This window comes from Grus americana, chromosome 2, assembly GCF_028858705.1.
Source record: "Grus americana isolate bGruAme1 chromosome 2, bGruAme1.mat, whole genome shotgun sequence".
Taxonomy (NCBI): Eukaryota; Metazoa; Chordata; class Aves; order Gruiformes; family Gruidae; genus Grus; species Grus americana.
Genome location: NC_072853.1, coordinates 10,675,333 through 10,700,923, shown reverse-complemented (window position 1 = coordinate 10,700,923; position 25,591 = coordinate 10,675,333). Strand labels below are relative to the sequence as shown.

General features: G+C 37.3%; 1 protein-coding gene across 10 annotated transcripts in view; it reads right to left on the bottom strand.

Moving 5' to 3' along the window:
• Nucleotides 1–1,325: 1,325 nt before the first annotated feature.
• CYRIB (CYFIP related Rac1 interactor B) overlaps nt 1,326–25,591 on the bottom strand; it is a 97,847-nt gene continuing 73,581 nt past the window's right edge. For 8 of the 10 annotated variants that reach the window (XM_054814964.1, XM_054814966.1, XM_054814967.1 and 5 more), the window contains 10 exons: nt 17,899–17,981; nt 11,905–12,026; nt 10,110–10,215; nt 8,929–9,065; nt 8,210–8,287; nt 7,996–8,112; nt 6,868–6,947; nt 5,549–5,675; nt 4,696–4,766; nt 1,326–2,114 (listed from right to left, as the gene is read on the bottom strand). In XM_054814964.1, the coding sequence (XP_054670939.1) occupies nt 2,051–2,114; nt 4,696–4,766; nt 5,549–5,675; nt 6,868–6,947; nt 7,996–8,112; nt 8,210–8,287; nt 8,929–9,065; nt 10,110–10,215; nt 11,905–12,026; nt 17,899–17,971 (975 nt within the window). In that variant the 5' untranslated portion in view covers nt 17,972–17,981 and the 3' untranslated portion in view covers nt 1,326–2,050. Of the gene's footprint in view, nt 2,115–4,695; nt 4,767–5,548; nt 5,676–6,867; nt 6,948–7,995; nt 8,113–8,209; nt 8,288–8,928; nt 9,066–10,109; nt 10,216–11,904; nt 12,027–17,898; nt 17,982–18,999; nt 19,083–25,591 lie in introns of all 10 variants that reach the window. The other 2 variants (XM_054814963.1, XM_054814971.1) reach the window with 2 other exon arrangements.

The following is a 25,591-nucleotide window of genomic DNA, read 5'->3' as shown; positions in this document are numbered from 1 at the left end:
ATTAATTTTTTACTACGGGTAAGGAAATCATGAGGACAGTAACCCTTTCAGACACACGTAGAATAGTTGGTTGTGTACAGTTGGTAACGCTCATACAATTCTGGGAAAGATTTTTTTCTTTAAAACACACACACAAATCAAGTTTTGTCCTTTCTCAGCTGTATTCAACTGTGATGCTGCCAGAAGGACTAGACAGCAGTATCATGTCAAAGTAAGAGTATTTTATTCCTGTAGACAACATAGCACATGGTTTGCTTTCTCTGTAGCAAGAACTTCTGCTAAGCATTCTTAACAGTAAAAAAAAAAAAAGTATTAACCTGCTTAACAGAAGGATGTACAAGTACCAGCAATACACACTTACGCCTCCCCTTTGAACTCCTCCTCAAGTATCATGATTTAAAATTTTGCAAATCTCTTTCCAAAAACAAAAACAAAAACCCACAACAAACAAACAAACAAGGAGACTCCTTCCTGATGGTGTAGAAGGGTGTCCTCAAGAAACCCAGCACGGTCACATTGGTAAGTTGTATTTGGAGCTAGTGTGCCATGCAAAGTTACAAAATATTATTTATCCAAATGAAGCTGAGGGCATTCATGCTTGCCTGTAGGTTTCAAACCTCCCTTCCAGAATGCTGACAACTAATTTCAGGCATAATCACAACAGCACCACACACGAGGTGCACTAATGTTTGCCCATCGATGCAAAACGTGCCATTTCCCAGAGACGTGCTTTCTAGTAATTCTCAATTCTTGTTCTCCCTTTCAATTCTTCCCCTCCCAGAAAGCTTTTCCTCACTAGTCTATCAAAACTTAACACTTGTTCTGGTAAAAGGCTAGCCAAACAGCAAACATTATTTAGCATGCTAAGACTATTTGGATTTTACGCAGTTCAAAATATCTAGATTCACAAGAGTATACCACTAGTATAGAGAGAGGGAAGTTTATCTCCCCATCGCTGGCACAGAAAGAACCAAACTAGCAGCCTAACCTGGAACGTCATTTCTGATGACCGTGCTGAGATTTCAACATGGAAACCAAGATGCAGGTTCTTCAGCAACATCCACCAGGATCTATATGGACGGGACAAAATTCTTCCCCCCAAACCCTGTACGAGTAATATTTCTGGGGACAGGGAAGCAGCACAGAGTGGAGAGCAAGAACCCTGAAACACACTAGGCTTAAATCAGTAGATTAGACTAATGGTTACTGGTAATGAAACAGCAGAGTTTTCACTATATAAAATTTATAAATTTATTTTTTTTTTTAAAAAAAATCCAAAGAGCACGAAGACATCTCACTCAAAATACTGGTAAATCAAACCACACTTAGAAAAATGAAAGCTGATTTTATTATCTTATCCACAGCCAATCATTTGACATGAACATGCATACGTAATTTTGCTACGCACACACCACAGTTTAACGTTAGTTATTAAAGGTTAAACATACAACATACATCCTTACAAAAATGAGTCAAAATGCAAACGTAACTTTTAAACAAAACAGTTTTTACTCATTTAAAAAAAACTTTGTGTTGGGTACCATTTTGTACAAACACAGTTAATTTAAACAAATCCGCTTTTAGTTTCCTCATGGTTGCAAGAAAATAAGCTGCAATAGAAAATGAAGTCATCAAGGGATTTTTAAATAGCAGAAGTAGGCAGTCTTGCCATGCAGAAGAAGCAATATTAAATATTAGTTTTTCAAAAAAAGAAAAAAAACACAAGTTTAAAAATATTTAGTTCAAGTCACAAATCTTTCCCCAGTACAGAGAAATCCAAATGCAACGCATAATTAGCTGCCACTTAGGATGGCTATTCTGAAAAGTTGAAATACTTTCCAGAATTGATAATTTTCATTGATTTGGCACAGAAAAGAAGTCCGAGCTTACTTAAGAACAAGAAAGTGATTAAAAAAAAGGGTAAACAGGAAGAGAGAAAATAAAAAGCAAGAATGAACAAGATAGTAGTTGCAATCACTAAAAAAAAAAATCTGTGCATCTCAGTCATTGCAGAATACTGTCTACAGCAGGTGCGAATTCCAGGTAATTGTTATTGCAACATGGATTTAATTTGCTTGGAGGTAGTCTCATCATTCAAATGCTTTGTTGTGTACCTAAACACAGAAATAAAAATCAAGTTGAAAAGAGCACAGATGCTATTTTCCTTTGGTACAGGTAGGTTGAGCCATAAACAGAGAAATTATATATTTGTTAAGCCAGAGTAAAACCTTCAGTCACTGATTACCACCCACTTCACTTTGCTTTTGTCCTCATAGGCTGTTTCATCATAAAATCATGTTATCAGTTGTGATCACTAATGATGAATAAGACTAACTCTGAGGTCTCTGTCCACAGGCAACATCAACTCAAACATACCTTCAGAAACTTTTCTTCCAAACTTCCAGTGACCAAACCTTTCCAAGATCCCTCAGAGAATGGATTTAATCGCTTTTCATCCTAATTGCCTGTTTAATTAAGTAACCATGCTGCTAAAACTAAAGAGTACATGCATGTATTTCCTCCCTGCTTCCAAATTCTCCAGGGCATTAGAACATTTTTAGATCACTACAAAAAACTTAGTTGTCTCTTATTTTAGAAGACAGTACTGTATATCCTCAATGCTAGCTTCTTTGCATGATTCCTTTCCCTGACTGTAATCTAAAAGCAAGTAAAAACTTACTCTGCAATTTAAGTTTAACATGTTAAATTAGCACTTTGATTGTGATGTACAACTGCAGTGATATTTTATTTGTTCACCTGAAGAATATACAATGACTTTTTGTTCTGGAAATTGGTATCAACAGATTTCAGCACATTTTGGTAATTTATACTTCCCACAAACAAGAGGCCTAAAGTTTAGCTAAATCCTGAAAAATTATTGCACTTGGTATTGTGCCCACGTGACAAAGCTGAACATGATTACAACAGTTACATGAAATTCAAATTATAAACAGCTGATCTCCCTCTAAAATCCACACCACCTTCTATTTACTTTTAAGACACATTATCTGTCTCTTGAGAACACACGAGAACTTCTAACACTCCTCCAGAACCAGAGACTTAGATTTGGACTTAATTTTTCATGACATCATCTTGAATCTGCTTTCACCATGCACGCACATAGCAGCTCACCTATGCACCTCTTCCTAACCATTCCAAATGGGATTTAAAAAAAGATTTAAATATCCTACCCAAATGAGTAATCAAATGTATGAAACCAGGACCGTTGATGCATGTATGCATGGAACGGGTTGGTGTGGTGAAAGGTCAGCATGACAGCACAGACTGAATTTACTAACCACAAAATAACGCAGAACAGAGCGAGAACCCGAACTACCCTTTCCATGTACTTTACTAACAGTGTTGATCGCAATGGGGAAAAATGGGGTACCAGTAAAGACTGGTGTTCATTTGCAGCTGCAATCACAACAAATTACTCAGAAACTAAATGCTAATACAGCATTTTCCCTCTGGAAGCTTGTGTTTTTAGTGATCACCATCTCAAAGACTGATCACATCCAGGAGGTTCAGAGATGAACAACAAAATTATTTAGTCATGGAAATACTCACATGAAGTCTCAAATTAACCCCAGATTTTCTTTAGCTAATAATCTGAAAAAGCTTTGCAAGCAAAACCACTTATAATACCACATTATTTCACTTCTTACCACATCTTAACATAAAGATGAGAAAAAGAAATTAAAACAGTTTCACTACAGATAAGAAAAACAAAGCACAACTGCACACTTTCAGACAAGACAAATTAAAGCTTCCACATTTCAAAGTGAGTGCATGAATAACAATACCCAGTTACAGTTAACTGTTACCAAAGTAATATGATACTTTTTCAAGTAAGGACAAGAAGGAAGCCTTCATCTGCTTATCACATTTTGGTACTTCTTGCCACTCCTCTGATGCTGGACAGCCGCATGAAGAACATGTTACTGACTACCGATACAGCTTTATGACCCAAATTAGCAGCTTTTAGGTTTCTATACAGAATTATTAATTTTTCTTTACCTCTCCAATTAATGTTGCAATTTCTCATCTTGTCTATTCTACAGCAAAAACATTGAGACTCTTGCCTTAAGTACCTCCCTATAAATACTTTGTGGAAAAAGAAACAATTTCTAGTTATGTACCACAAAACTATCTGCAAAAACCAAAAAACACATGAAATTGCTCTTATATTCTGCTAATAATAAATAAAATCATTAAGCCATGGTCAAACCACACACAGCTGAGGATATGGCCAACACAAACTAATTTGGCCATTTCTTTGGGAAGCTGGCACAAGTCACAGTGTGCACGCTGCAGCCACTCCTTTGCTTGTTTGGTAGTTCAGTCAGTAGATGTGATCACAGTTAACTTCTAGTTAGCTTTAAGTATGCGTTATACCTTGGCATCAGTTTTAATTTTAGGCATGATGTCTACGTTTACCTCTGCAGACTCATTCTTAACCTGCATGCAGTTAAAGTACGCAAAAAGTTATCTTAGAATGAACAACTGCAAGTTTAAAAACTGGCTTTTAAAACACAGTAGCATCCCTGTCTCAAGACACATTGGAAAAGAAGGCTGCAATAACCACATTCACCTTCTACCTGTAACACTGACTGAATACCTTGCTGAAGGAAATGCCCTGGACAATTGATGAAAATTCACATAAAAATATTTCAAATAAAAGAATAAAAGTACCTGAGAGCATTTAGAAGGCCTTCTACACTGTTAGGAGGCTGGTCTTTAAGAACTTTGATGCATCCTTTCATCTAGGAGTTAAAAAAACATAGGGTTTATTCATGCTAATACCTAAGTTTACAGAAGTGTTTTATATTCTTTGTCAGAGAAAAAAAGCATTTAAAAATTGCAGCAGGGTAAAGACATTTTCTTGATATCAGAAAGGAATTAAGCTTTCAGTATTACATTTTCATATGACAGAATGGCTTAGCTACTTAATAATATGCATCTTTAGACAATCCAACTTTGATGTCAAGCTCTGCTTTATCAACCTTAAAAAAAAGGAACTGTAAACAAAAATCTTTATTTATCATCAATCCATTAAGAATGACTACATTCAGCCAGTGCAATAAGGACAAACTGTAGCTAATACAATGGGATAATGGTCCATTTGCAGCTACGACAAAGCAGCATACGGTAACAGCATGTACTCCATAGACTTACTAGAAAACAACAGCAAAAAGCTGAAGACTGGTGGATGATGAACCTAGCTTTTCACCGATAATGAGGAACAAACTAGACGCCATTGTTATTTCCCATCATTCCAATTTGGATCTTTTAACACAACCACTGTTCACAAATATTTCAAGACGGTATCAGAATTCCATCGAAACAGATTTTTCATGATCTAACAACCATTTATCTGTCTGAAGGCCTAGTTTGTATTTCTCACTACTTATGTAGTTTGCTAACAGCTACCACTGTCCATTTAGCATCAATACAAAGTGTACATCTGCTGCTAGAACCTTGAGAACAGAAAAAGGAGCCTACACACAATTTAAACACTCAAAAGATTTAGTAACAATAAACTTACATCAATTTTTGAAGTTTTGGCAAAAGCGCCCACCGGATGCACATGGTCATAGAGTATGATGACACCCACCATTACCCTCAGACAGAATGATACTGTTTCCTCATTTGTAAACCTGCTTCTATATTCACTGTAATTTAGAAACATAGATTATTATCTATCAAATGCAAGACAAGACTACATACTAGTAATGCTCAAAATAAGATTAAAGAGAAAAATCCAACTATAAATCCTCAGAGAGAAAAGAGCCAAAACAAACAAAACCCCCTAAACCCACCAACCCCACAAGCTTTCGAGAGTTTTCCTTTTTCCTTTCAATAACCTGCCTACAAGTCAGACCACTACTTCGAAAGAGTTGTCTGGAGGTTAACAAAGATTCTCAAACCTAAAATAGCACCCTACTGCTACACCATTTCAGGGTGGGGTGTGTGTGTGTGCATATATATATATATATATAATTTTTTTTTTTTTTTTTTTTTAAATAATACATACTAACTTTGCTTTCAGTGCTTCCTACCCTTTTCCTCTCCACCCTCTAATAATACATGCAACCCAAACTTCTGACTCAGGGAAAAAAAAAAAGAAGGAAAAAAGAAAAGCAAGCTTAACAAACAACACTTAACTACTTTCTTGAATGGGACACACCATTCCTAAGCAGGGAAGAATATAAATGTTTGGAGCTCTTCATGCGCTCCAAAACAGATGTACTACGGTATTTGGACAGAAACATATTTAAACGAGACATACCTCATGCCTGAGTAATTTTAGCAATGGGGAAACTATTTAGATCCCAGAAGAAACAGATAAAACCCCAAAGTTCAGTTTGACTTTTTGTTCGTACTCCCAGTGCCTCTCAAATTCACAATAGACTGCTTTCATGCCTAACAGCCATCTCATAATTCCCCAGACAGTGGCGCTGTAATTTTGTTAGTCATCAGCCAAGCCAACTTGCAAGGAGATACCATCCAAGGCATTGCCCACAGCCCCTCTTTCAGGAGGCCCAAGGCAATCATGCTCAAATAGTCTATTTCCCTGAATTATACATGAGAAAACCATTTGTAAAGAGTGCCAAGAGGCTGTCTAGCTTTCATAGCCATTCTATTTTTAAATATTAATACGTTCAGAAAAGTAGACCGCATGATTTGCATGGCTAGCAAAATGAGACAACTTAGTAGTTTACCTTGACGTGAAACTAAGTTGGTAAAAAGAAAACACCATAGTTCCTAAGTACCCCAATGATATTTCTTTCACCTTATGCATCACAAGTCATGTCTTAAATACAGAGATGATTCATACACAATCCAAGCACTGTTTATACTCACGGGGTTTCCAGCATGACCCTGCACACACTAGCCATGGTGCTTAAGCAATCTGTAGTATTCTCTATCGGTAAATTTTTATTCTGCAGAAGATAAACAATTTCCAGTTTGATTATTGTGAAATATTACACCACAAAACCTAAATCAAATCAGTGATCTATTGGCATGGCAATGTGGAAGAATTAAAAACATCAACACAACTACGGTAAGTCGGGTAGCCTTGCACTGGTTTTTAAAAATGTGACAATATAGATTAACGACTTAGAGCAAAGTTTACCATATGGGTTTTGCCTCTTGTTTGTAGTTAAATAAATACACCATTGACACCATTGACTTTTGGGAAATTTTAAAGGAATCTTTTAACCTGCCCTTTAAAGGCAGACAAATCTCTCAAAGAAATGTAAAATAAGAGGCCATTTTTCTCAACACATGTCCAGTGTAAAGCAGAACTTAGGAAAAAATATTGAAAGACAAAAGTATCTTTGCATTAATCATGTAAAGTACAATTATTTTTAATTAAGAAATAGCGTTCATTCTTGGCATGTAAGACAAAAAAAATCATCACAGTTATCAGAAGTCAAGCACAATACTGACTGGATTTTACCACTAATATCTCTTTAGGTATCCTCTTAAGAATATATAGAGATGCGTTAAAATGTTGGAATACTTTTCCAGTTCAGGTTCCTCCTCCCATCTACAATATTCTAAGTAATACTTGACTTCACATGGCAAAACAAAAATGTCTTGAGAAGGAAAAAAGGAAGCTACATTTCTATTCCCTTCCCTGTTCCAAGCAGAGAGAATCAAACTATTTCCCTTTCAATTTTCTGAAGTTTCTGCTCTAAGCCAACACACACCCCTCTCCTATCTCCCTCCCTGACAAAAGCTATCACTACCAATTTTGTAATGCTCTCCAGCTTTTTGCGATGCATCCACAAGGTGGCTAGCTGAATTTACTCTAACCTCTATAGCATCTGAGAAAGATACTTTATGTTTCTTGAGGCTCCAAAAACCAAGTTTGATTTCTAGATGCCAGATTAAGCCTGGTAGAAGAGTTTTGTGTTCTAAAATGACATCTGGCCATGCAGTACTTTGAAATACACTACCCAAGCCATGAATTTATATTCTTACCTCTGACACAAACTTTGTTGTAGCATCACTTAAGGTTTTCAACATTGGCGTTGCTTCAGCATAAAATAAAGACATTCTGTTTGCCAACTCATTATTTACTTCATTTTCCCCCTCTGCCTATAAAAGAGAAGGAAATAAGAATTAGTTGTTCTGTACATGAAAAAAGATAGGTGGTAGTATAAGATTACATTTTTTTCTTCTAAGGGTTACCTACTGGGACATTGTTAATCCTCATACGGCTCAGAGTTCTTCTATAGTAGCTGAAGTCATTCTGTATAGCAGGATTTGTCATCTATATACATATGGAAGCAAAAAAGTTGACAAACTCAAAAACAGAGAAACAAGTTTTCATAAAATATAATACTGAGAACAAGAAAATATTCAGCCTTTTGAAGTAAGAAGGCCTGTGACATGTTGAGAAGTGATCTACAGATCATAAAGTTTTCTGGTTAAGTTCTCAACATTTTTCAGAACAAGGTGTAACAACAACAAGAAGAAAAGGAGTAGTCTCCTAAATAGGAGTTTGAGATTAGTAGGTTGAAAGAACATGGCTGTGCTAGTTTGACTCCAATGTTTATACCACTAAATTAACGTCATTTCAGCTTAGTTCTTTGCACATTACAAAGAAAATAGCTGGCCATGGATATGCACATACTAAAAGCAGCAGCAGCATTATCCCAAGAGATATGCCAAATTCACCTGAAGAAAGACGATTAATACGAACTGAAATATAACAAGTGCCTAAAGCTAATATGATATCTCACCTGCTTTCCAGTTTAATCTAACTCTAGGTCATGCGAACAAGCTGAGCATAGTAGATATTTGAGTATCTACTGCACGCTCTATTCTATTACTGAAGCAATCTGGGTTGTGTTCTTCAAATAGACTTTTCTTTTTGCTAGACTTTGTGCTTACAAAATTACAAGTTCTTACCTTGAGCTCATCAAAACGGAGTGTAAAGTGAAGAATTTCTGCAAACTGCTTAGCAAGAGCCTGCTCTCGCTCCAGGTGTTGTGTTGGTGAATATGGTGTGCTTGTCAAGGCTCCCAACAGACCTCGCAATCCTGCCTCTTAAATGAGAGGAGAGTATTTTGCAATGTAACTGCACCTGCTTCTTGTATCTCTATTGACTGATATTCTGCACGCTAGACTTAATATACATATGCCAAAATACATGGTAATTAATAATAAAGGGGCTTGACAAATTACTTCTATATGCTGCTGTTGTCACACTTACTCACAAACTGCTGTAAAGACTAGGTCTAATCAGCACTGACTTCTTGAAAAGTTTTATTCAAGCTTTGTCTGCAACATTTGTGTAACATATTTCAATAACCTGTGTTAGCAGACTCCAGCCTTTAAGATAACACAGAAATCAAGAGGTACAGAACTATCAGCAGAAGTCATGCTTGCTTTATTTCCAAGACAAACTTATGATCCAAGTTCCTGCTCATCATCTTGTGAAAAACACCTCACCTCTGCAGAGCTTGCCTGCAAAAAGCTTCCATTTTTTGAACCACAAATGCCTCTTCTTCATGAGTTATGCTAGTAACTGTCTAAAAGTGAGGTAACAACAGATAGTTTGTGAAAAAAACAAATCAAGTCTAATAGTTTTGTCATCTTGGAGACAACATCAGTCAAGCTGGTTTTGTACAAGACATGAAGAGCCATCCTAAGTATTGTACCTGCATGAAGCAAGATCAGGCATTTTCACAGACCAAATTATTTCTGGTGTTTGGGGAGGGGAAATAATACAGTACTTTAAAGTACTTTTGGTATCAGAAACATTAACAGATTTCATTCCTGATGAATGACACTACTGATTTTCAAAACAATCAGCTGGTTAGTGCTTTCCAGAATTACCAGAGGGGTAGAGAAAGACGATGACAAGTATGCTTCCATTCTCTCTTCCCTCTCAGGTATCCACTGAAGCAAGTTTGCTTTCACATGCAAGAAGGCAGTACGCAGATGTAACTGAGAGCCAATCCAGTGTACGGAAGGAATCTAGGAAACGTGAGTTATCTACTAACAAGGGGCTGACCTAGATGTGATCACATCTGAATATGCCAAATGTACTAAAGACAAAACCCCCCAGTTAATACCATTCCACTTACCTAGTCTTTGAGAAAATTCATAGAATTTCTTTAGTTTGCCTACTAGTGGAACAACTGCACCCCATGCCTTCTCTTGCAGCTTCTCATCATTGGGATGCTGTATTGCCTTAAATTAGAAAGGAAAAAAGTATGCTTAGATTAAGAATAACTGATACACTACTGGGGGGGGGGGAAATCTATGCAGGGCAATTGTTTGAGGAACTAGTAATGAAAAATTCTACCTCCTGAGAAGTTTCCACCTAGGAGACAAGCCTGTACTAACCCATGTCTGTTCCAAAAAGCTCTAAATACTTGTGTTGAAAATAAGTATCCTGAATAGGAAAACAACTTGGAGAGAGTATAGAGAAATTGTTAAAAATAAAGCTACTCAAATACGAGAATTTACATAACCAGATCTAGTTAATTAAAATCAACAACTTTATTGGGGTACCTCCAACCAAAGGAGTTCAGTGATCAAAGCCCCATCCTAATGTTGGTATCTTATCACCAATTTCTGAATTTGAGAAGAAATCAAATTTGCTGTGAAATTCAGGCTAAATATTACAGTAAGAATATTAAAGCATAATCAACAACATAAAGCATCACCAAGACATGGTAGGTACCAGAGCTCTGAGGTATATATGCATAGACCTTGTCTTTACAGTAAGCTTTCCAGACAGATAAAGCCTTAAATTCAGTCTCTCCAGGTTTTTAAGACAGTAACTAGACTACTTAGCAACTGACAATTACTAAGAAAACAGAAATAAAAATACTCATAACTATCTTGCTGCATCTTCACAGTCAGCTCCTTGATTCCAAAAATCTGTTTCAGTCAACTCTGGGCTGTGAGTTGCAGCACACCCCTCTTTGGTCCCTACGACATTTCCTTCCTGTGATGCCTACCTCCTCTTGGGAGAGTTGCTCTTCCTTCTTCCTTCTCCATGGGAGCTGCTGGCTTCATGACTGAGACACACATTCCTGCCAGATCCTACAGCCTCTCCCCAAACATGCTCCTTCCTTGAAGGACAAATAAGCTATCTCCCCTCCTAAGGGTTTTATGTGACACAGGTACCCTCCTTAAACCTACCTTATGAATTCAACAGAGACTGAATAAAAACTCATGGTACTTTAAAGCTGAACAGCTCTGAGTATTTCAAATCCATCTAGAGCGAGCAGAGACTCCTCCTATGTACAGGACTGTAAGTCACAGTAACTCCTCACTTGAGGAGCAAAGTAACTCCATTGCTGCATCCAAGGAAGAAGGGAAGGGGGTTGAGAGTATTTTTTCCACCCTTTCTTAAAGGTAAAGGAAAAAAGGAGTGACATGCTATAAAGAAACTTTGCTTCTGTTCCAAAGATCTACTTTAGTAAATAAAAGCCAATTAAAAGGGATTGAAAATGAGATGTCTTTTGTGTTAAGATTACCACACATCAGAATTCTCCAATTAGCGTACAAAAAGATGTCGACACCACTCAATATTGCATTGTAGTCACACCACACTCTTTCCAAATTCGCCACTAACTCAAGAAGAGCTTATGTGGGAATATAAAGAAAAATCAATAGCAACAATTCCATAAAAAGTTTGAGAAGCATCATTTGCTATTACATATGTGCATTAATATTATTGAAACAAGCGACATCTGTTTCACTGTTAAAGAGGAACATTCCAGAGCAGAAATTCAAGACAGCAATTTTAATAGACAACATGCTCTGCCAAAACAGCTCCTGCAAGCAAAGTTAAAATCCAGCAGTATTTGGTTAGGATCAGACAATGAACAACCACAGGCTGTGCACAATCATAACGCTCTAGCTCACCTCTCGTATTTCATGGCCAGCTCCTCTATATGACTGCAAGTCTTCCAGTATTCCTTCTGCATCCTTTAACACTACATTCACCTGATTATAAATTTCCTTTTCAGATTCTGTAGGTTGGGCATCTAAACAGTAGAACATATTAAATATATATATATATTTTTTAACAACAATATGGAATTCAATAGGCACACCATCACCTATGGGACAAATTCTTCATGCAGCAACTCATCAAGAATTTTCATTCTCTGAAGAGCTACTACAATGCATGAGGAACTACAAAAAAATAACTGCATTCATTAAGTAGCCTTTTAGCTTCATTTAGCATCCCAAAAATTCATGTGGAATCTATTCTTCTTGACTTATTTAAAATTGAGTTAGGAGAAGAAACCCTGACAACTCATCTTTATGATTATCCTATCAATCTCACCTTAGAGTGCAGTACAAGCTCAACGGAGGAGACTTAGGTAAGCACTCAAAAGATACAATCACTGCAGGTATTACAGGTTCATGTCTACCATTATCTAGAAATACTGCATCAGATTATTTTCCATCTTCTCTGCCTCCCTTTTTACTGGTTTTACTTCTAAATATAGTTAATTCTCAAAACATATTCTTTATTGCACTAATTGCAAAATCAGAGTTGAGAACAAAAAGATCTAGTGTGAACTTGTCTTTTTTTCCTCCTCCCTCTTTAAGGATATATGCTGTCTCCCAGTTTTTCTGCAATTAGCTAAAGACTTTCAAAAGTATATTTGATCATCATTTCAAAAAAAGCTACAGATATATGTTTAAAGAAATGCCATTCAATAAAAAGTATGTTTTGAGAAGAATCCACAAAAGGCTTTAACCTTTTAAAATAATCACCTAATATAAATATCTCAGACCTGGTTTACCTGATATGAGATCAATTTTTATTTTAAATTTCTGATGGAAGCTAAGCTACAAGGTTAGTTCCTTCTAGATTGATATAAAAAAAAAAGTTAGTTACTGAAGCTCTTAGAAAAAAACCAAAATATTTCTCTGTTTAAATGGGCAAAATACGTTATGAAATAAGTATCAGGATATTTTAATCCAGGATTTCCAATGCCAAGAGTCAGGGTATTAATAATAGATTCATTTTTATAGGGACAAATAAAAGCTATCTACAGACAATTTATCCTCCTGATTTTGTGCATTTCAAAGGGTCTGGAAAATGTCTTTTAAAAGTGCTTTTTCCATGATCATATGTATAACTCCCACTAACAGTGATGGAAGTTAGGTACATACTTTAAAGAGAAAAAAAATAATAATCACAACATCCTAGTGTTACACACTAGTCAAAAAAACATTATCAAACAAAGTTTGTATGAGGAGAAAGTAAGCTTCACGTGCATTGCCTGTCTGGATTTTGCTGTAATTTTTGCATAATATTTCTTATTTTTATAGTTTAAGACATAGAGAGTGGGCATTACTAGCAAATATGGCTATATATAGACCTTGCAACAGTTTAACTGCATTATTTTGAGAACCAACAAAAATTAGTACAGGTAAAAAAAGCTGGTTACTCCTTTTAAAAAAAAGTATAAGAGCACCACATTGATTAGGCATTGAGTAAAAGCGGCCAGTGCTTTTCAGATCATCACAAAGGTCACATTTATAATTTTGAAAGCTGCTGAAGACTGCTGTAAGAAATGAAGACAAAAAAAATGAGGGAAGAGAGCAGACAGGTAAGCACCAGTTGACTGGCAGCAGTTCATGCACAAACATGAAATGCTATAGTGAAATACAGACTAAAATGTGAAGCTCTGTAGCATTCCAGATTGTGTTGTTAAATAATGCAATCAAGACTTGCCACTTGGATCATCTTGCACCAGGCACATCTCTTGTCTATTTAATTTTTCATGCCATTTTTTCTTTAACCTCTCTAGTAAGGAGAGTTCATTTCTCAACAGGGGTCGGGGGCACAGCAGAATGGCCCACAACAACAACTCCTCCTCATTTTGAAACCCACTGACAAGCAGAACAGATGTAGTACTATGACCTTCCAAGTTTAGAAATGAAAATCATCTTCCAGATACAAATTAAATGGACTTCACTGTACAGCTGCCTATGCATGTCAACACCTCAACACCTCTGTTAGTGTGTTTCACTTAGGACCTGATCCGTCAACTACTGTATTTCATTTCCCTAAGATGTTCCAGGAAACATAAAACAATTGTTTATACTTAATTCATTGGGGTAGTAGGGCTTTTTTTTTTTTTGTGTTATTTGCTTGTTTGTTCTGATAACAAACTTATAAATATACATGTTTTAAAATCCAGTAGGCTCTGGATTATTTCTTTAGGTATGTATTTCATTTTGGTGTATCTAGTCCTCTCCAACAGAGCAAAGTTGTAAGCCTGGTTTGTCACAACTAAGTTCCTCTCCCATCTGTAATTCTTCTGCACCTAGAAAAGAGCTCAAATTTAAAAAGGAAACCTAAATTCTTTTATATTCATTTCACAATACATTTAGGATGTGTTAGAATAGATTTAAAAGGCACAACGTAGAAAACCCTCAAGCCCTAGTGCCGGCTGGCTCAGAGCAATTGGGTTTATTTGCTTCTCAGCGCAAGTTAGAGCATTGTACTCTGAAAGGCCACCACAGATGGAGAAAGAGGGAAAGGTTCCTCTTCCTAAGCATTACTGTAATCTTCAACAGAGGGAGGCAGCATTCCCACCTGTCAGTATGTACCTCAGGACTCAAGCTACGTGATCCCCTCTGGAGGATCACTAATTGTGGAACTTCGTTTTCCTCAATGTGGAGTGCACAGAGCAGGAAAGGGAGTTGTACTTCTGGAGTTAGTCTTGACTAAGAAAAAGCAACAGCAACACCAGGGATCCAAACAGGAGGGTGAAGGAGGCACACAATTTCAGGGATTTCCCCTTTACCCTTCCTTAGATGCAAATTCTTGCTACAGCTTTATGGCAAGGCTTTGCCTTTAACTAGCCACGTTTTCCATAGAAAGAACAAATACGGTAAGCACAGCAAAGCCCACTGAAATGTTCTGAGGTTTAATATTGTTGCCAAGGGAGCCGACCCCTGGTTATTCAGGGAAACTTTCCCATTTTTAATCTAATAGTAAGAAAAGTGAAGCCTGAGGTCCCTCAAGTAAATGTGGAATTAATCTTTAAATTAATTTTAAATTTAATCAGAATGTTACTGCACTAGATGCAATATACATTTAGAGTTCAGAAAGCTCACACAATAACGTATTAAAGACAAAAGAGGAGACTCAAAACGATATACAAATGCTGTTATGCGACCTAAATGCTATGGAAGTATGACAACATATTGCATGCGGGAAACACACACATTTAGTGACTATTTAAAAAAGTATTTGGCTAGCCTACAGAACTAGTAAGGAGAGAAATTTGGGGTTAAAAGTTTATGCTGCACAGCAAACACTATTTAAACTGAGATTTTTCCCAGGGAAGATCACATCAAGTAATCTGAATCTGGCTTGGGCAAAACTCACAAGCAAGGGAAAGAAAAATCCCAGACTGCTGGAGATGAAATAATTTATTTATCTCTATCATCATTCCTACGGAGAATGCTATCTTTGTGGCTCCTCTGAAACCTAGCCAAGTTCTCTGGAGGTAATGCAGAATACTGTCAGCGCTAGCTGGAGATCACCATCTGCGACCAAAAGTACTCTGCATTTTAGCTACTATTCAAGTCAGTAAATTTGGAAAGGATTTGCACTGTGACAGCAACGACACCAACGTAACAGTTGAGCTGTAAGTTTCCCACATTGTAGGTGGCTGGTTTATGTTATGATTATTGTCCTTACAAAGCTGTGCATTCCCCTCTGCTCATGTTAACGTGGCACTGCAGAGACTTTTGTAGAATACTTAAGATAACCTTGTTTCAAATAGGTAAGGCAAACGACCAAAGAAAACGTAAGCTTAAGCAGTGTTAAGGCAAGGAAAAGCCAACAGCCCATCTTATTTATTGGAACATTTTTTGCATGTATTCTGGTAGTCACACAAATCACTAGAATCTAGCACCAAGACAAATATCTGAAAACAAATTAAAAATCTTAGAAACCAGTCTAAAAGCTTTCTAAATTTGGAGTTTGTATCCCTATAAAGCTTCAGGGACATGAGATTTTTAGCTCTTCAAAAGTTTCTTGCACAATACCATAACTAGCCTGCTCACTCCAAAGTTATGTAAGGATTTAAGAAAAAAAGACTTCAAACTGTATTATTGGGCCAGGCATAACATAGAATTGGCAAATTTGTTTTTAATACAGAGCTTACTTGCTCTTCCACATAAAAACATAGCGTTAAGTATCACAAGATTAAGTGCCAAGTCTTGAAGAAAGATCTTGACTGTGTCAAAGCCAAGATCCTGTCAAGGCAAGCTATCTGAAACAGAGTAGAAAGAAGCATGGATACACAGTATAGAAGCAGAAACAAACACAGGACAGAGTCCAAAATGAATAAAGAACAGTCTAACAATTCAGCCATAATATAAGTCACTTAATTTGACTGCGTATGTAAACATTTCATGTCAGCAACCTGCTTACTCTCATGCCAAATCTTGTTCATGCTCAAAACATGCACTTTAAAACAAAACTGATAGCTAAAAAATCAGTATTTTTAAAAATAGCAGCAATTTTATTGCAATTGATTTTAGAATTATGACTCTTGTATCCAGCTAACTTGAATTTAATTTAGTCCAATTAAACGGTCAGTATTTGCAGATTAAGCTGGAGCTTCTCAACTCCAATATTCTCGCCATCAGTTCTCCCTACTTCTCTAAGTCATACCTATTCCAATGATATGTGAGATATGAAGTGGTTTTAAACAACAGTTTTGCTTTCTGATTTTTGAACGCAGCCCTTGATTATCTTCCATTTATGACTAATTTGTATGGCTATCATCTTCCAATAACAGTATATTCAGAAGAGACAATTGATAAAAATCAACAGTACAGTTGAAGTTATAACTTTAAACATCATTGAAGCAAAAACATATTTCTCCAAGCATTCGCTTTCACATTAGATCTACTATAACCAATTGCTACTGTTTAATCAAACACAACTGAAAAATAATTTTTTGGGAAAAAAAGAAGATATAATGAATCTCAAATTATCCGTATCACAATACTTCATTTTTTTGTTATACTATCCCATTGTATTTTATTACATGGTCAAAATGCACTTGAACATTAGTTTTCTTATTTTATGCTTGCTGATGTGCAGCTGAGTAAAGCAATAGCATATCCCAAAAGAAAGTAATTAAACATGCACAGCAGCAGCCAACAACACTTACCTGCCATTCTTAGGCTATATTATATCATGCAACAAAACCTAAAAGCAAGAAATACTAGCAATATGTGAACCTTCCAGAACGCTTGGCATTGAGCGGACAAGCTATACATCTCGTCTCTCTTCAAAAGCAATTCCACCTCTATACTCTGAGCCCCCTTTTTAAGGAGGGATGAGGTTAACTGTCAGATTTCAATGCCAAATCAAATAAGGTTCACATATACACCTTTGAGGTGATGAGGTTGGAGAGCTATGAATAGCTGTTGTGAGCCAATCTGTATATGCAGCATTATTCAGTATGCAGTGGCACACTGGAAGAAAAGCAAACCAGGTTTCATAGTCAATCCTTCCTTTAAGGTGCATGTTATCTCCTTGCAATTTCGGTAAGTCTTCAAATAATTCAAATTCTTTTTAAAGTTTTGATTAAAAGCAGACAGAATTTTGGTTTAAAACAAGAGCCATATCAGATTCCAACAGTAAAATGTAATTTGAAAGCCTTGAAGTAAAGATTTTGCATTTTAGAAACTGAGGTTATTTTAAAACAGATTGTTGCTTTCTACAAAAGTTTGCTGAACAATTATCCATAGCTCAGGCATGCAAAGCTGTTAGAAGGATGGCAAAGTGAAAACACACATTTAATACATGACAAATGCAGTCTACTGCAGGCAAAGAGTAATAGATATATAAAATCATCTTCTCACTTTCAAAATCAAGGAAAAAATTTGGCCCCTGCTCAAGGTCTGTGCATGTCAAAACTTTTAGAAGGTTCCCCATGTTAAGGTACCTGCCAAGACAAGAATGAGAGAAAAGAAAATTTTCTTTTTATAGGAAGGAACAGCCCAAATATAGTTGATTGAAGCGGTGGGGGAAAGAAGACCAGAGAGTTCCATCAGGCACGAATCCGTCCTTCAGGCTGCTGCCCTGAGGGGTGGAAGGAGAGCCCCACCTCAAGGCCGTACAGCTGGTGATCTCAGAGATGCAATGCAGCTTTCCTGAAAGAAGTGACTACGTCACCAACATCTTCACAGCCGCCCCTTTGAGAAACGGGGCAGAACTCCAACTGAAGGCATCGCCAGTGACTAATTCTGTCCCGGTACACCCTAGCACCAGTGTCCTGAGCAGAAGTACCGCAACAAGGGCTAAGTACCGTATTTGCAACGTTAACATGGTGGCCATGCTACGGATTTTTACCTGATGGGACAACAGAAGGAAAGAGCTTTAATTTTGTCAGCTCATATAATTTTGTCAGAAAGCCATTATAGAAAACCACATCAAGATACATCATTTCAGTGTGCAGAAAATGCTAACACAGGTATACCATAGATCTGTTACACGAGTTGCCTAAAACATTTGTGAAGCTCAGACTTTGGACTTCTGGATGTAAAAAAAAAAAAATGCACATTAACTGCACCATGAATGACCGAACCAGGATCAGGAATGATTTAGTACTCACTCTTGTATAAAATAAGATTACAGTGAACAACTGCTCAGCACAGATTACTAAGGCATACTGACAGAATTTTTTGTTTTATGATTACTTGATTTGCAGGCAGATGGATGGACATCACTGACCACAGAGACCCAAAATGACTAAGCACAAGGCAAGAAAATTTACACAGTAGCATGATGGTGGCTTGGCTACTTCCGGAGGGGAGGAAAAAAAAAAGGAATGGAAAAAACACATGCAACTTTTTCAAATTGCAGATTTGCAACTGAGTCCCCTAGCCTTCACTGCAGCAGGTATAAGCAACCCTACTGCTACCACTTTAAACGCACCAGCTGTGAAGGGCTGAAAGACTTACTTTCAAAATCCAAGAAAAAATGTGCTGCATTGTGGTCTATGTCCCTGGTTAGCACCTTAATGAGATTACCCATGCCAGCAAACCTAAAAATAAAAATGGCAAAATAATTTAGTTCCAATAACCATTTCCTATTTTAAGTACACGCCTGGGGCTCACCAGAGCAGGGCTCCCGTCAGGTTCTGCACACTGGATTCATCACCTTCTGGTGGGAAGTAGAAAACGTGCACTGTACAGCACATTTCTGCTCCCCTTATTCTCAGGGAGAAGTGATTATTGAAAAAAATGAAGAGTTATAGTTCTGACAAAAATAAAGATCTGAATTACTGGCTCTTTTCCATCTTTGTCTGACACATTTAAAGAATTATGTTACCTATAATGACTGAGCAATTGTTTAAGTCATTGTTGCTTAAGACAAAAAGAATCTAAACCAGAACTGGCGCCATCATAAACCTGATTTTTATTCTCTCTCCATAATCCAAATCAAATTATGGAAAGCATCTTAGTGGTAGTCATCTGTGGCCAATGAACAGTTTTTTTCCCTTCAAATCACGTAAAGTGACAAGTTAAATGCAAGTTATACTTTTCCAAAACCAGGAGATAATCAAGTTTCAACAGCTGTTCTTATGTTTGCTGTTACATCGCAGCTAAAAGAAATGAAAAGTGGAAGAAAAATTAAATAGTCATTAGATTACTCGAGGTCAGATAAATTAATGGAACACTTTCAAACGTTACCATAAGTTTCAGAAATCAGTACCTTCAGTAGGACTATGAAAACTGCATTTTATAACAAGGCAGCCTTTTCAAGGACCTTCCCATGTTTTACAGAGGCTGAAAACACACTTAAGAACCATTGCCCTAAAATACCAGGTGTTCACTGGAGTGCTGCTGCAAGAGAAACACAAGACACTACCTCAGAAATCTGATTTCAAATTATTTAAGAATAAGCCATCAACAGTCTGACATTTGGATTCAAGCATAAGATGTAAAAATCAAGTTTCAAAGTTGTGTAACTATACCAACCTACTAGTGTATGCCATTCCCCCCCCCCCGCCGATTTTTACTGTTACTGGAGACTGTTTACTTGGAAGGAGGCAGCATGACAGTAAGAATCATTAATTTATTAGGAATCAAGAAAACTGAAAACATGCAAAGTCAAAACAAATTGTCTGGCAAAACAAATTTTCAGAACCTGTGTTGCCAGATTTCTTGAGTTCCTTAGGAAAAATGCAACTGGTGTGTAAGGGAAAACCAAACTAAGAACAGCGCACAGTTTATTTTTCAGGATCCACATGATTCAGCAATAACTCACACAATCAACAACAGCTAGAAAAGGATGAAGGGATTAATCCCAGATTGTTGAAAATTACTCAGTCTTTGCTCCAACAACTTCTACAGAATGACCAAACAAGTTAAAAATCTAGATTTTTAGAAAAGAGGCTAAGTATAATCCAACTGACCACAGTGGATTCTGCACATAGCACCTCATGACTAGGTGGATGCTGGCTTTTTGCAAATGCAGCGTTCTCCGTGAAACTCAAGAAAATGCAAGTCCTGCTTCCTAAGCATTTGAACTTAGCTCTCTGAAAGTCAGATCAGATTTCCGAGCCTGTGAGAAACACCCATTATTTAAGGAAGTTTTATACTAGGGTGTCCAGTTTAGACACTTACCTTAAAAATTAATTGATCAAAATGTGTTTCTTTAAAGAGGCCTCTTTTCCAGAGCATTATTATATTCCATACCTTAGTGAATTCTTCACATGCTACACACGCACCAATGCTGTGTAAGCAAGCAACATCAGAAAGCAGAGAAATTACTTTTCTGTATCTCGCAATACCAGTGAATGGTATTAACTGCCTAATAAGAACTCTAACTATACCTACAATTCCTGCCACGCTTCAGCTCTTCAGCTGCACCATCCCCTCCTCCACCAAATATTTTCAATACCTCAAACACCTCTATGTAGATTTTGTCCTTGTTTTGATATTAACCAGTCTCCTATTAGTTTACAGGGTCATGCATGTGGTTTAAATATTGGATAATGTTACTTCTGGAGGTCAGACTAGGGGCATACTTAGAGGGCTGAAGTATTTTGAAGATAAGTTTACACAAGAGCATCTAGCCACTGCAGAACAGATTGTTAAACTGAATCCCTACCACTTCCTAAAATGAGTAACGGGCAGGGACTCAGTTTTGCAATCCAAATACCTTAATTCAGACCTTCAACCCTCAGAAAAGTTTGCCAATAAGAATACATGGTTTCTTTTCTGGGAGTGCGTTTAACAAATAGAGAAGCACAATAAAAGGTTTGGCAGTACAATGAAACAGTAGATACGAAACAAATTCAAGCAGAAGATGCAACTGACCTAACAGTAACAGTTCAGTGAACAGCCTCTCTCAGAAAAGGAGAGAAATTGAAGATGATGAGAATGGATTAGTTCAACTATGACAGCAACAAGAAGACAACATGTGATATAAAAATACATTTCAATTTACAGGAATATAAAGCTGCATGAACACTCGTTCATCAAGTTCATAAGATCTCTTCCCTCGTGCATTCAGCATACTGAAAAAATCTTGATAAACCTTATTCACATCAGTTTTGCATACAAGATACACGATACAAGGATCTCAAGTATTCTTTAATACCAGAAGATTTGCTGTGTTTTAAGAACTGTGAAAATGACCATTCTTCTGAGTTGCAATCTAAAAAAAGTGTAAGCTAGAAAAAGAGCTTGAAAACTCAATTTAGACAAAAGTTGAGAAGATATAATTGATGTAGAATTTTTTGGGAGGACACTTTCTCTCTCTCTAGCATTCACAAGGTAACAAACGCAAGATCCAACAGACAGGAATTTACTCTTCTGGCAAGGCTAAATGCCAGTTTCTCGAGCTCACAAATAGCCTCCTAGAAACGAGACTGTGGTGTCACAGCGTGGAAATTCCCAGATGCATGGAAGCAGCTGCAGGTCAACAAGTGATGACTCAGCTTAGATGGCTCTACACTTCTGTACATTATTTTGCTTCAAGATGTATAGCTATGTAGCAAGAAGAAGTGACCTGCTGCCCTCAGATGGAACCCTACAGAGGGGAAAATGAAAATTGACCCTTCAAAGAGGCTGCTATGTCAGCAGAATACCTGGATCAATCTAGAAAAAAGCAACCTAGCTCAGAGATGCCTCAGGCTCCTGACAGATCCAGATTTACTAGAGATTCTCGTTCTGTTCAAGATGGCTCGTCATTCACATTTCTGCTCAGCCCAAAACACATGATAGAAGGTCCACTACTGGCTCTAATGTTAAAGATGATGACAATTTGCATGTAAAAGAAACAGTCTACAAAACCTGGTCATTACAGTTATCTCCAGGGACATCATCTGCTATTTGATGCCTTTTAAAAGCATCACCAGCACAGAAGATTTTGGTAGTTCTATGAAGACTTATCTTAGTAATTAACCACAGTGGCATTCCCAGTCAGTACTGATTTACCAAGTACTCTTTCAATTTCCTTGAAAGTCCACAACTTCATCTGAAGTAAGTAGAATTACTCTTTTTAGGAAGTCAGATGTGGTTCCAGTTAACTAGCCCTGACCTTGAGCTATCATTGGCTCGCCAAGGACATCTTCCAGCACTAACCGCATCCTTCTTGAGCACACTGCCACATCAGTCAGCCCCAATTCAAGAAAGATTTGAGCCTGTATAAAGACCAAAGCCAACAGCAAGCACTACTACTGATGGATTGAGTTTTATATCCTGCAGCTGGGCTTTGTCCCAGAGCCAAACAGCTGACTCGGAACATTGACTGGAGGTGACTGTTGTGGGTGGTAACACACCTTTTGACCCACAATTGTTTCAGTGCCACTGGAACAAAATCCACACTGAATTAATCCTTATCAGGAAGAATTCTGCATATTGCAATCAGCAGCACCAATATATTCACATGCTCAGACTGAAGTACAGTTTAGGTCAATACCTATTTAATCTTACACAGCTTCAGATTGTCAACTTCTGCCCAATTTTATGCGGTATTCTCATTCAGAACACAGTACACTTTAAAACTTGCAATGTTTTTTCTCCCAGGAGCCTTACTGATTTTAAGATTTTATAGTGCAGTGTCCAAAGGTAACTCATTAGGTAAACTGACAGTGTAACAGTCAGTAAAAGCAACTTTACACCACTGAAGTTTTCTCTTTCCATGAATCCAACATCATAAAATCAGAGCAGGAAAAAACCACCAGCCTCTGTCAAAAAACTGTCCCTGTGAAGCTGCCCAGAATCCCTCCTGGCATGCTCTGTACTCCAGCACGATATTCGAGCCACGTGGAGCAGGTTATGGGAAATGAGAGCGCAAGCCAAGAACATGGTTTAAACTTGACCTACTTGCAGAGGAAGACATACGGAATGCCACATTTGATTACAATGATTTGGCCCATTACAGCCTTATGGGGTTGTATGATGTTGCGTGTAGTGTCATGATCAGACAAGCGGAAAGAAAAGGCATATTTTCAAAACAAGTCTTGCACGCATGCCCTTCATGCTGAAAACATCCCTGACGCATTTCAATTTTTTTTCCCCCTAAGCTAAGCCAAAGGGAAATTTCATAGAAATATATGATGCAACTAAATTCAGCGGGACACACGAGAAATTTCCCCCTCTCGCACCTGAAAAAACCCCCTGTACATTAACAAGGAGTTTGCTTGCAACTGGTCAGCAGCTGGAAAACTTACTTGTGTTAAAGGTAAAATACTACAAAGACATTCATGACATTTTTAATTTTGCTTTGTTCTATTGGAAGAATTGCATGCTTTCAAACTAGTTTAAAAATCCAGTTAAATAAATAGATGAAAAAAATGTGTTTGTTACCATTGAAGAATGCCTGCTTCAAGAAAACATCGGCTCACCTTCTGAAAAGCATACACTATTCCCGAGACTGCTTCTAACGAAGCTTAAGACTGAACATGAACATCCAGAGTATGAAAACTGTACTCCACAAAAGCCTCACATCCATGCTCTGGAGTCTGGAGGAGGAAGTTAAGCATAACACTATATGGAAAGCACATCTAATGAAAGAGCAAACGTTTTCTTCCAGGGATTGAGTTTTAAATTTCAGTTGGTCACATGTGTGGCATAATCCTCTGGTTCAGAGATATTTTGGTAAAATAGTAAGTGAAAAATACTTACAGCATTAAAGGTCTAACACTATAGTATAAGTGTTATAACACTTACAATGTTACTGTATAACCCAAAAACTAGCTGAATGTCTCCCTACACTGTGTTTTCTGGAACGATAATCCTATCAGCTTGGCAACTGTTTCAAGGCTTACTGAACGTTTTCTGCCTATAGTATCTAGCCGTGAACAGGGAGGAAGGGATAAAACCAAAGACAGTCAATAGGCGGCTGCCCAGATCAGCTGAATCCAAGGCTGCCCTTAGCAACAGCGGTACCACAGAGCAGACAGCCTGCTGGATCCAGTGGTGTTTGCTCTCCCGACGAAGCAGTTACGCTTCACAGGCGGCAAGAATGTATCTGCCCTCAACCTTAAAAGCTAGAGAGTGCTGCAGAGATGGAAACAGGCTTGTAAACTACATTGCAGGAATCACTCTTTTCAGAATGTCATAACGTTTTCCTTGGATGCAAACATGTTTTTCCTAGTCTAATGTACATTTATTTCTCTTCCAATAGTGCTGGAAAAGTGTAGATGCCCTCTGACACATTCTATTCCTACTACTGATATTAGTGGTATTGAAATTAATAAAAATCTGTCAGTAAACAAAATCCCAAAGTAATAAAATGCACTGTCCAGACAAGAAAAAATTATTGAGGTAATAACAAAAAAATTGTAGTTATCACTCATGGTCTGGAAAAGAGACCAACACATGGAAATTATCAGCTTTAGATTTAGGACAGAGAAGCTTGGTACTATTAGCTGAAAACAAGTTAAATTTTGGATAATCTGGTCTCATTTTCCGGACTTTTCATAGCTATAGCAACATTATTAATATGAAAGGTATGAGTTCAGATACTGATATCTAACTGCAGAATCAAACACATACAGGAAGTGCCACATCAGTCACCAGCTGTGCATAAAACAATTTTTTTCATTGCTGGCCAATTTGTTCCGGCAAACGTAAGATTTCATCAGTTATATATATACTTGTACAACATACTTCACAACCTAAATGTGTGCAAAGATCCGTGCACTGCTTTCCACTCCTGACACCTAGTGGTTATTCTTCCACACGCCATTCATTACAAATCAACCACAAGAATAAAAGATATGCAAGCTAAAAAAAAACCAAACCCAACCAAAACCCACAACCCCAAAAAAGCCTCCACTGAATTCCTGGGGCTTCAATCATCAAGGTCTTATCTGAATAGTAGGAATACAATTTATACTGCCAGATAGAAAATCTTTTTTTTTTATCAGAAAGTAAGTATTCAGGCTACTGAAAAGCTCTGCAAAAAAAAAAAAAAAAGCTGAAATGCTGCCTCTGATGTCAGTCCTCTTGGATAAATTGACTTTGATACAATAAACTGTTTTAGTTGAAACTGAAGTTACTTTTTCTGAGATCACACACCATCAATAAAGTCTCC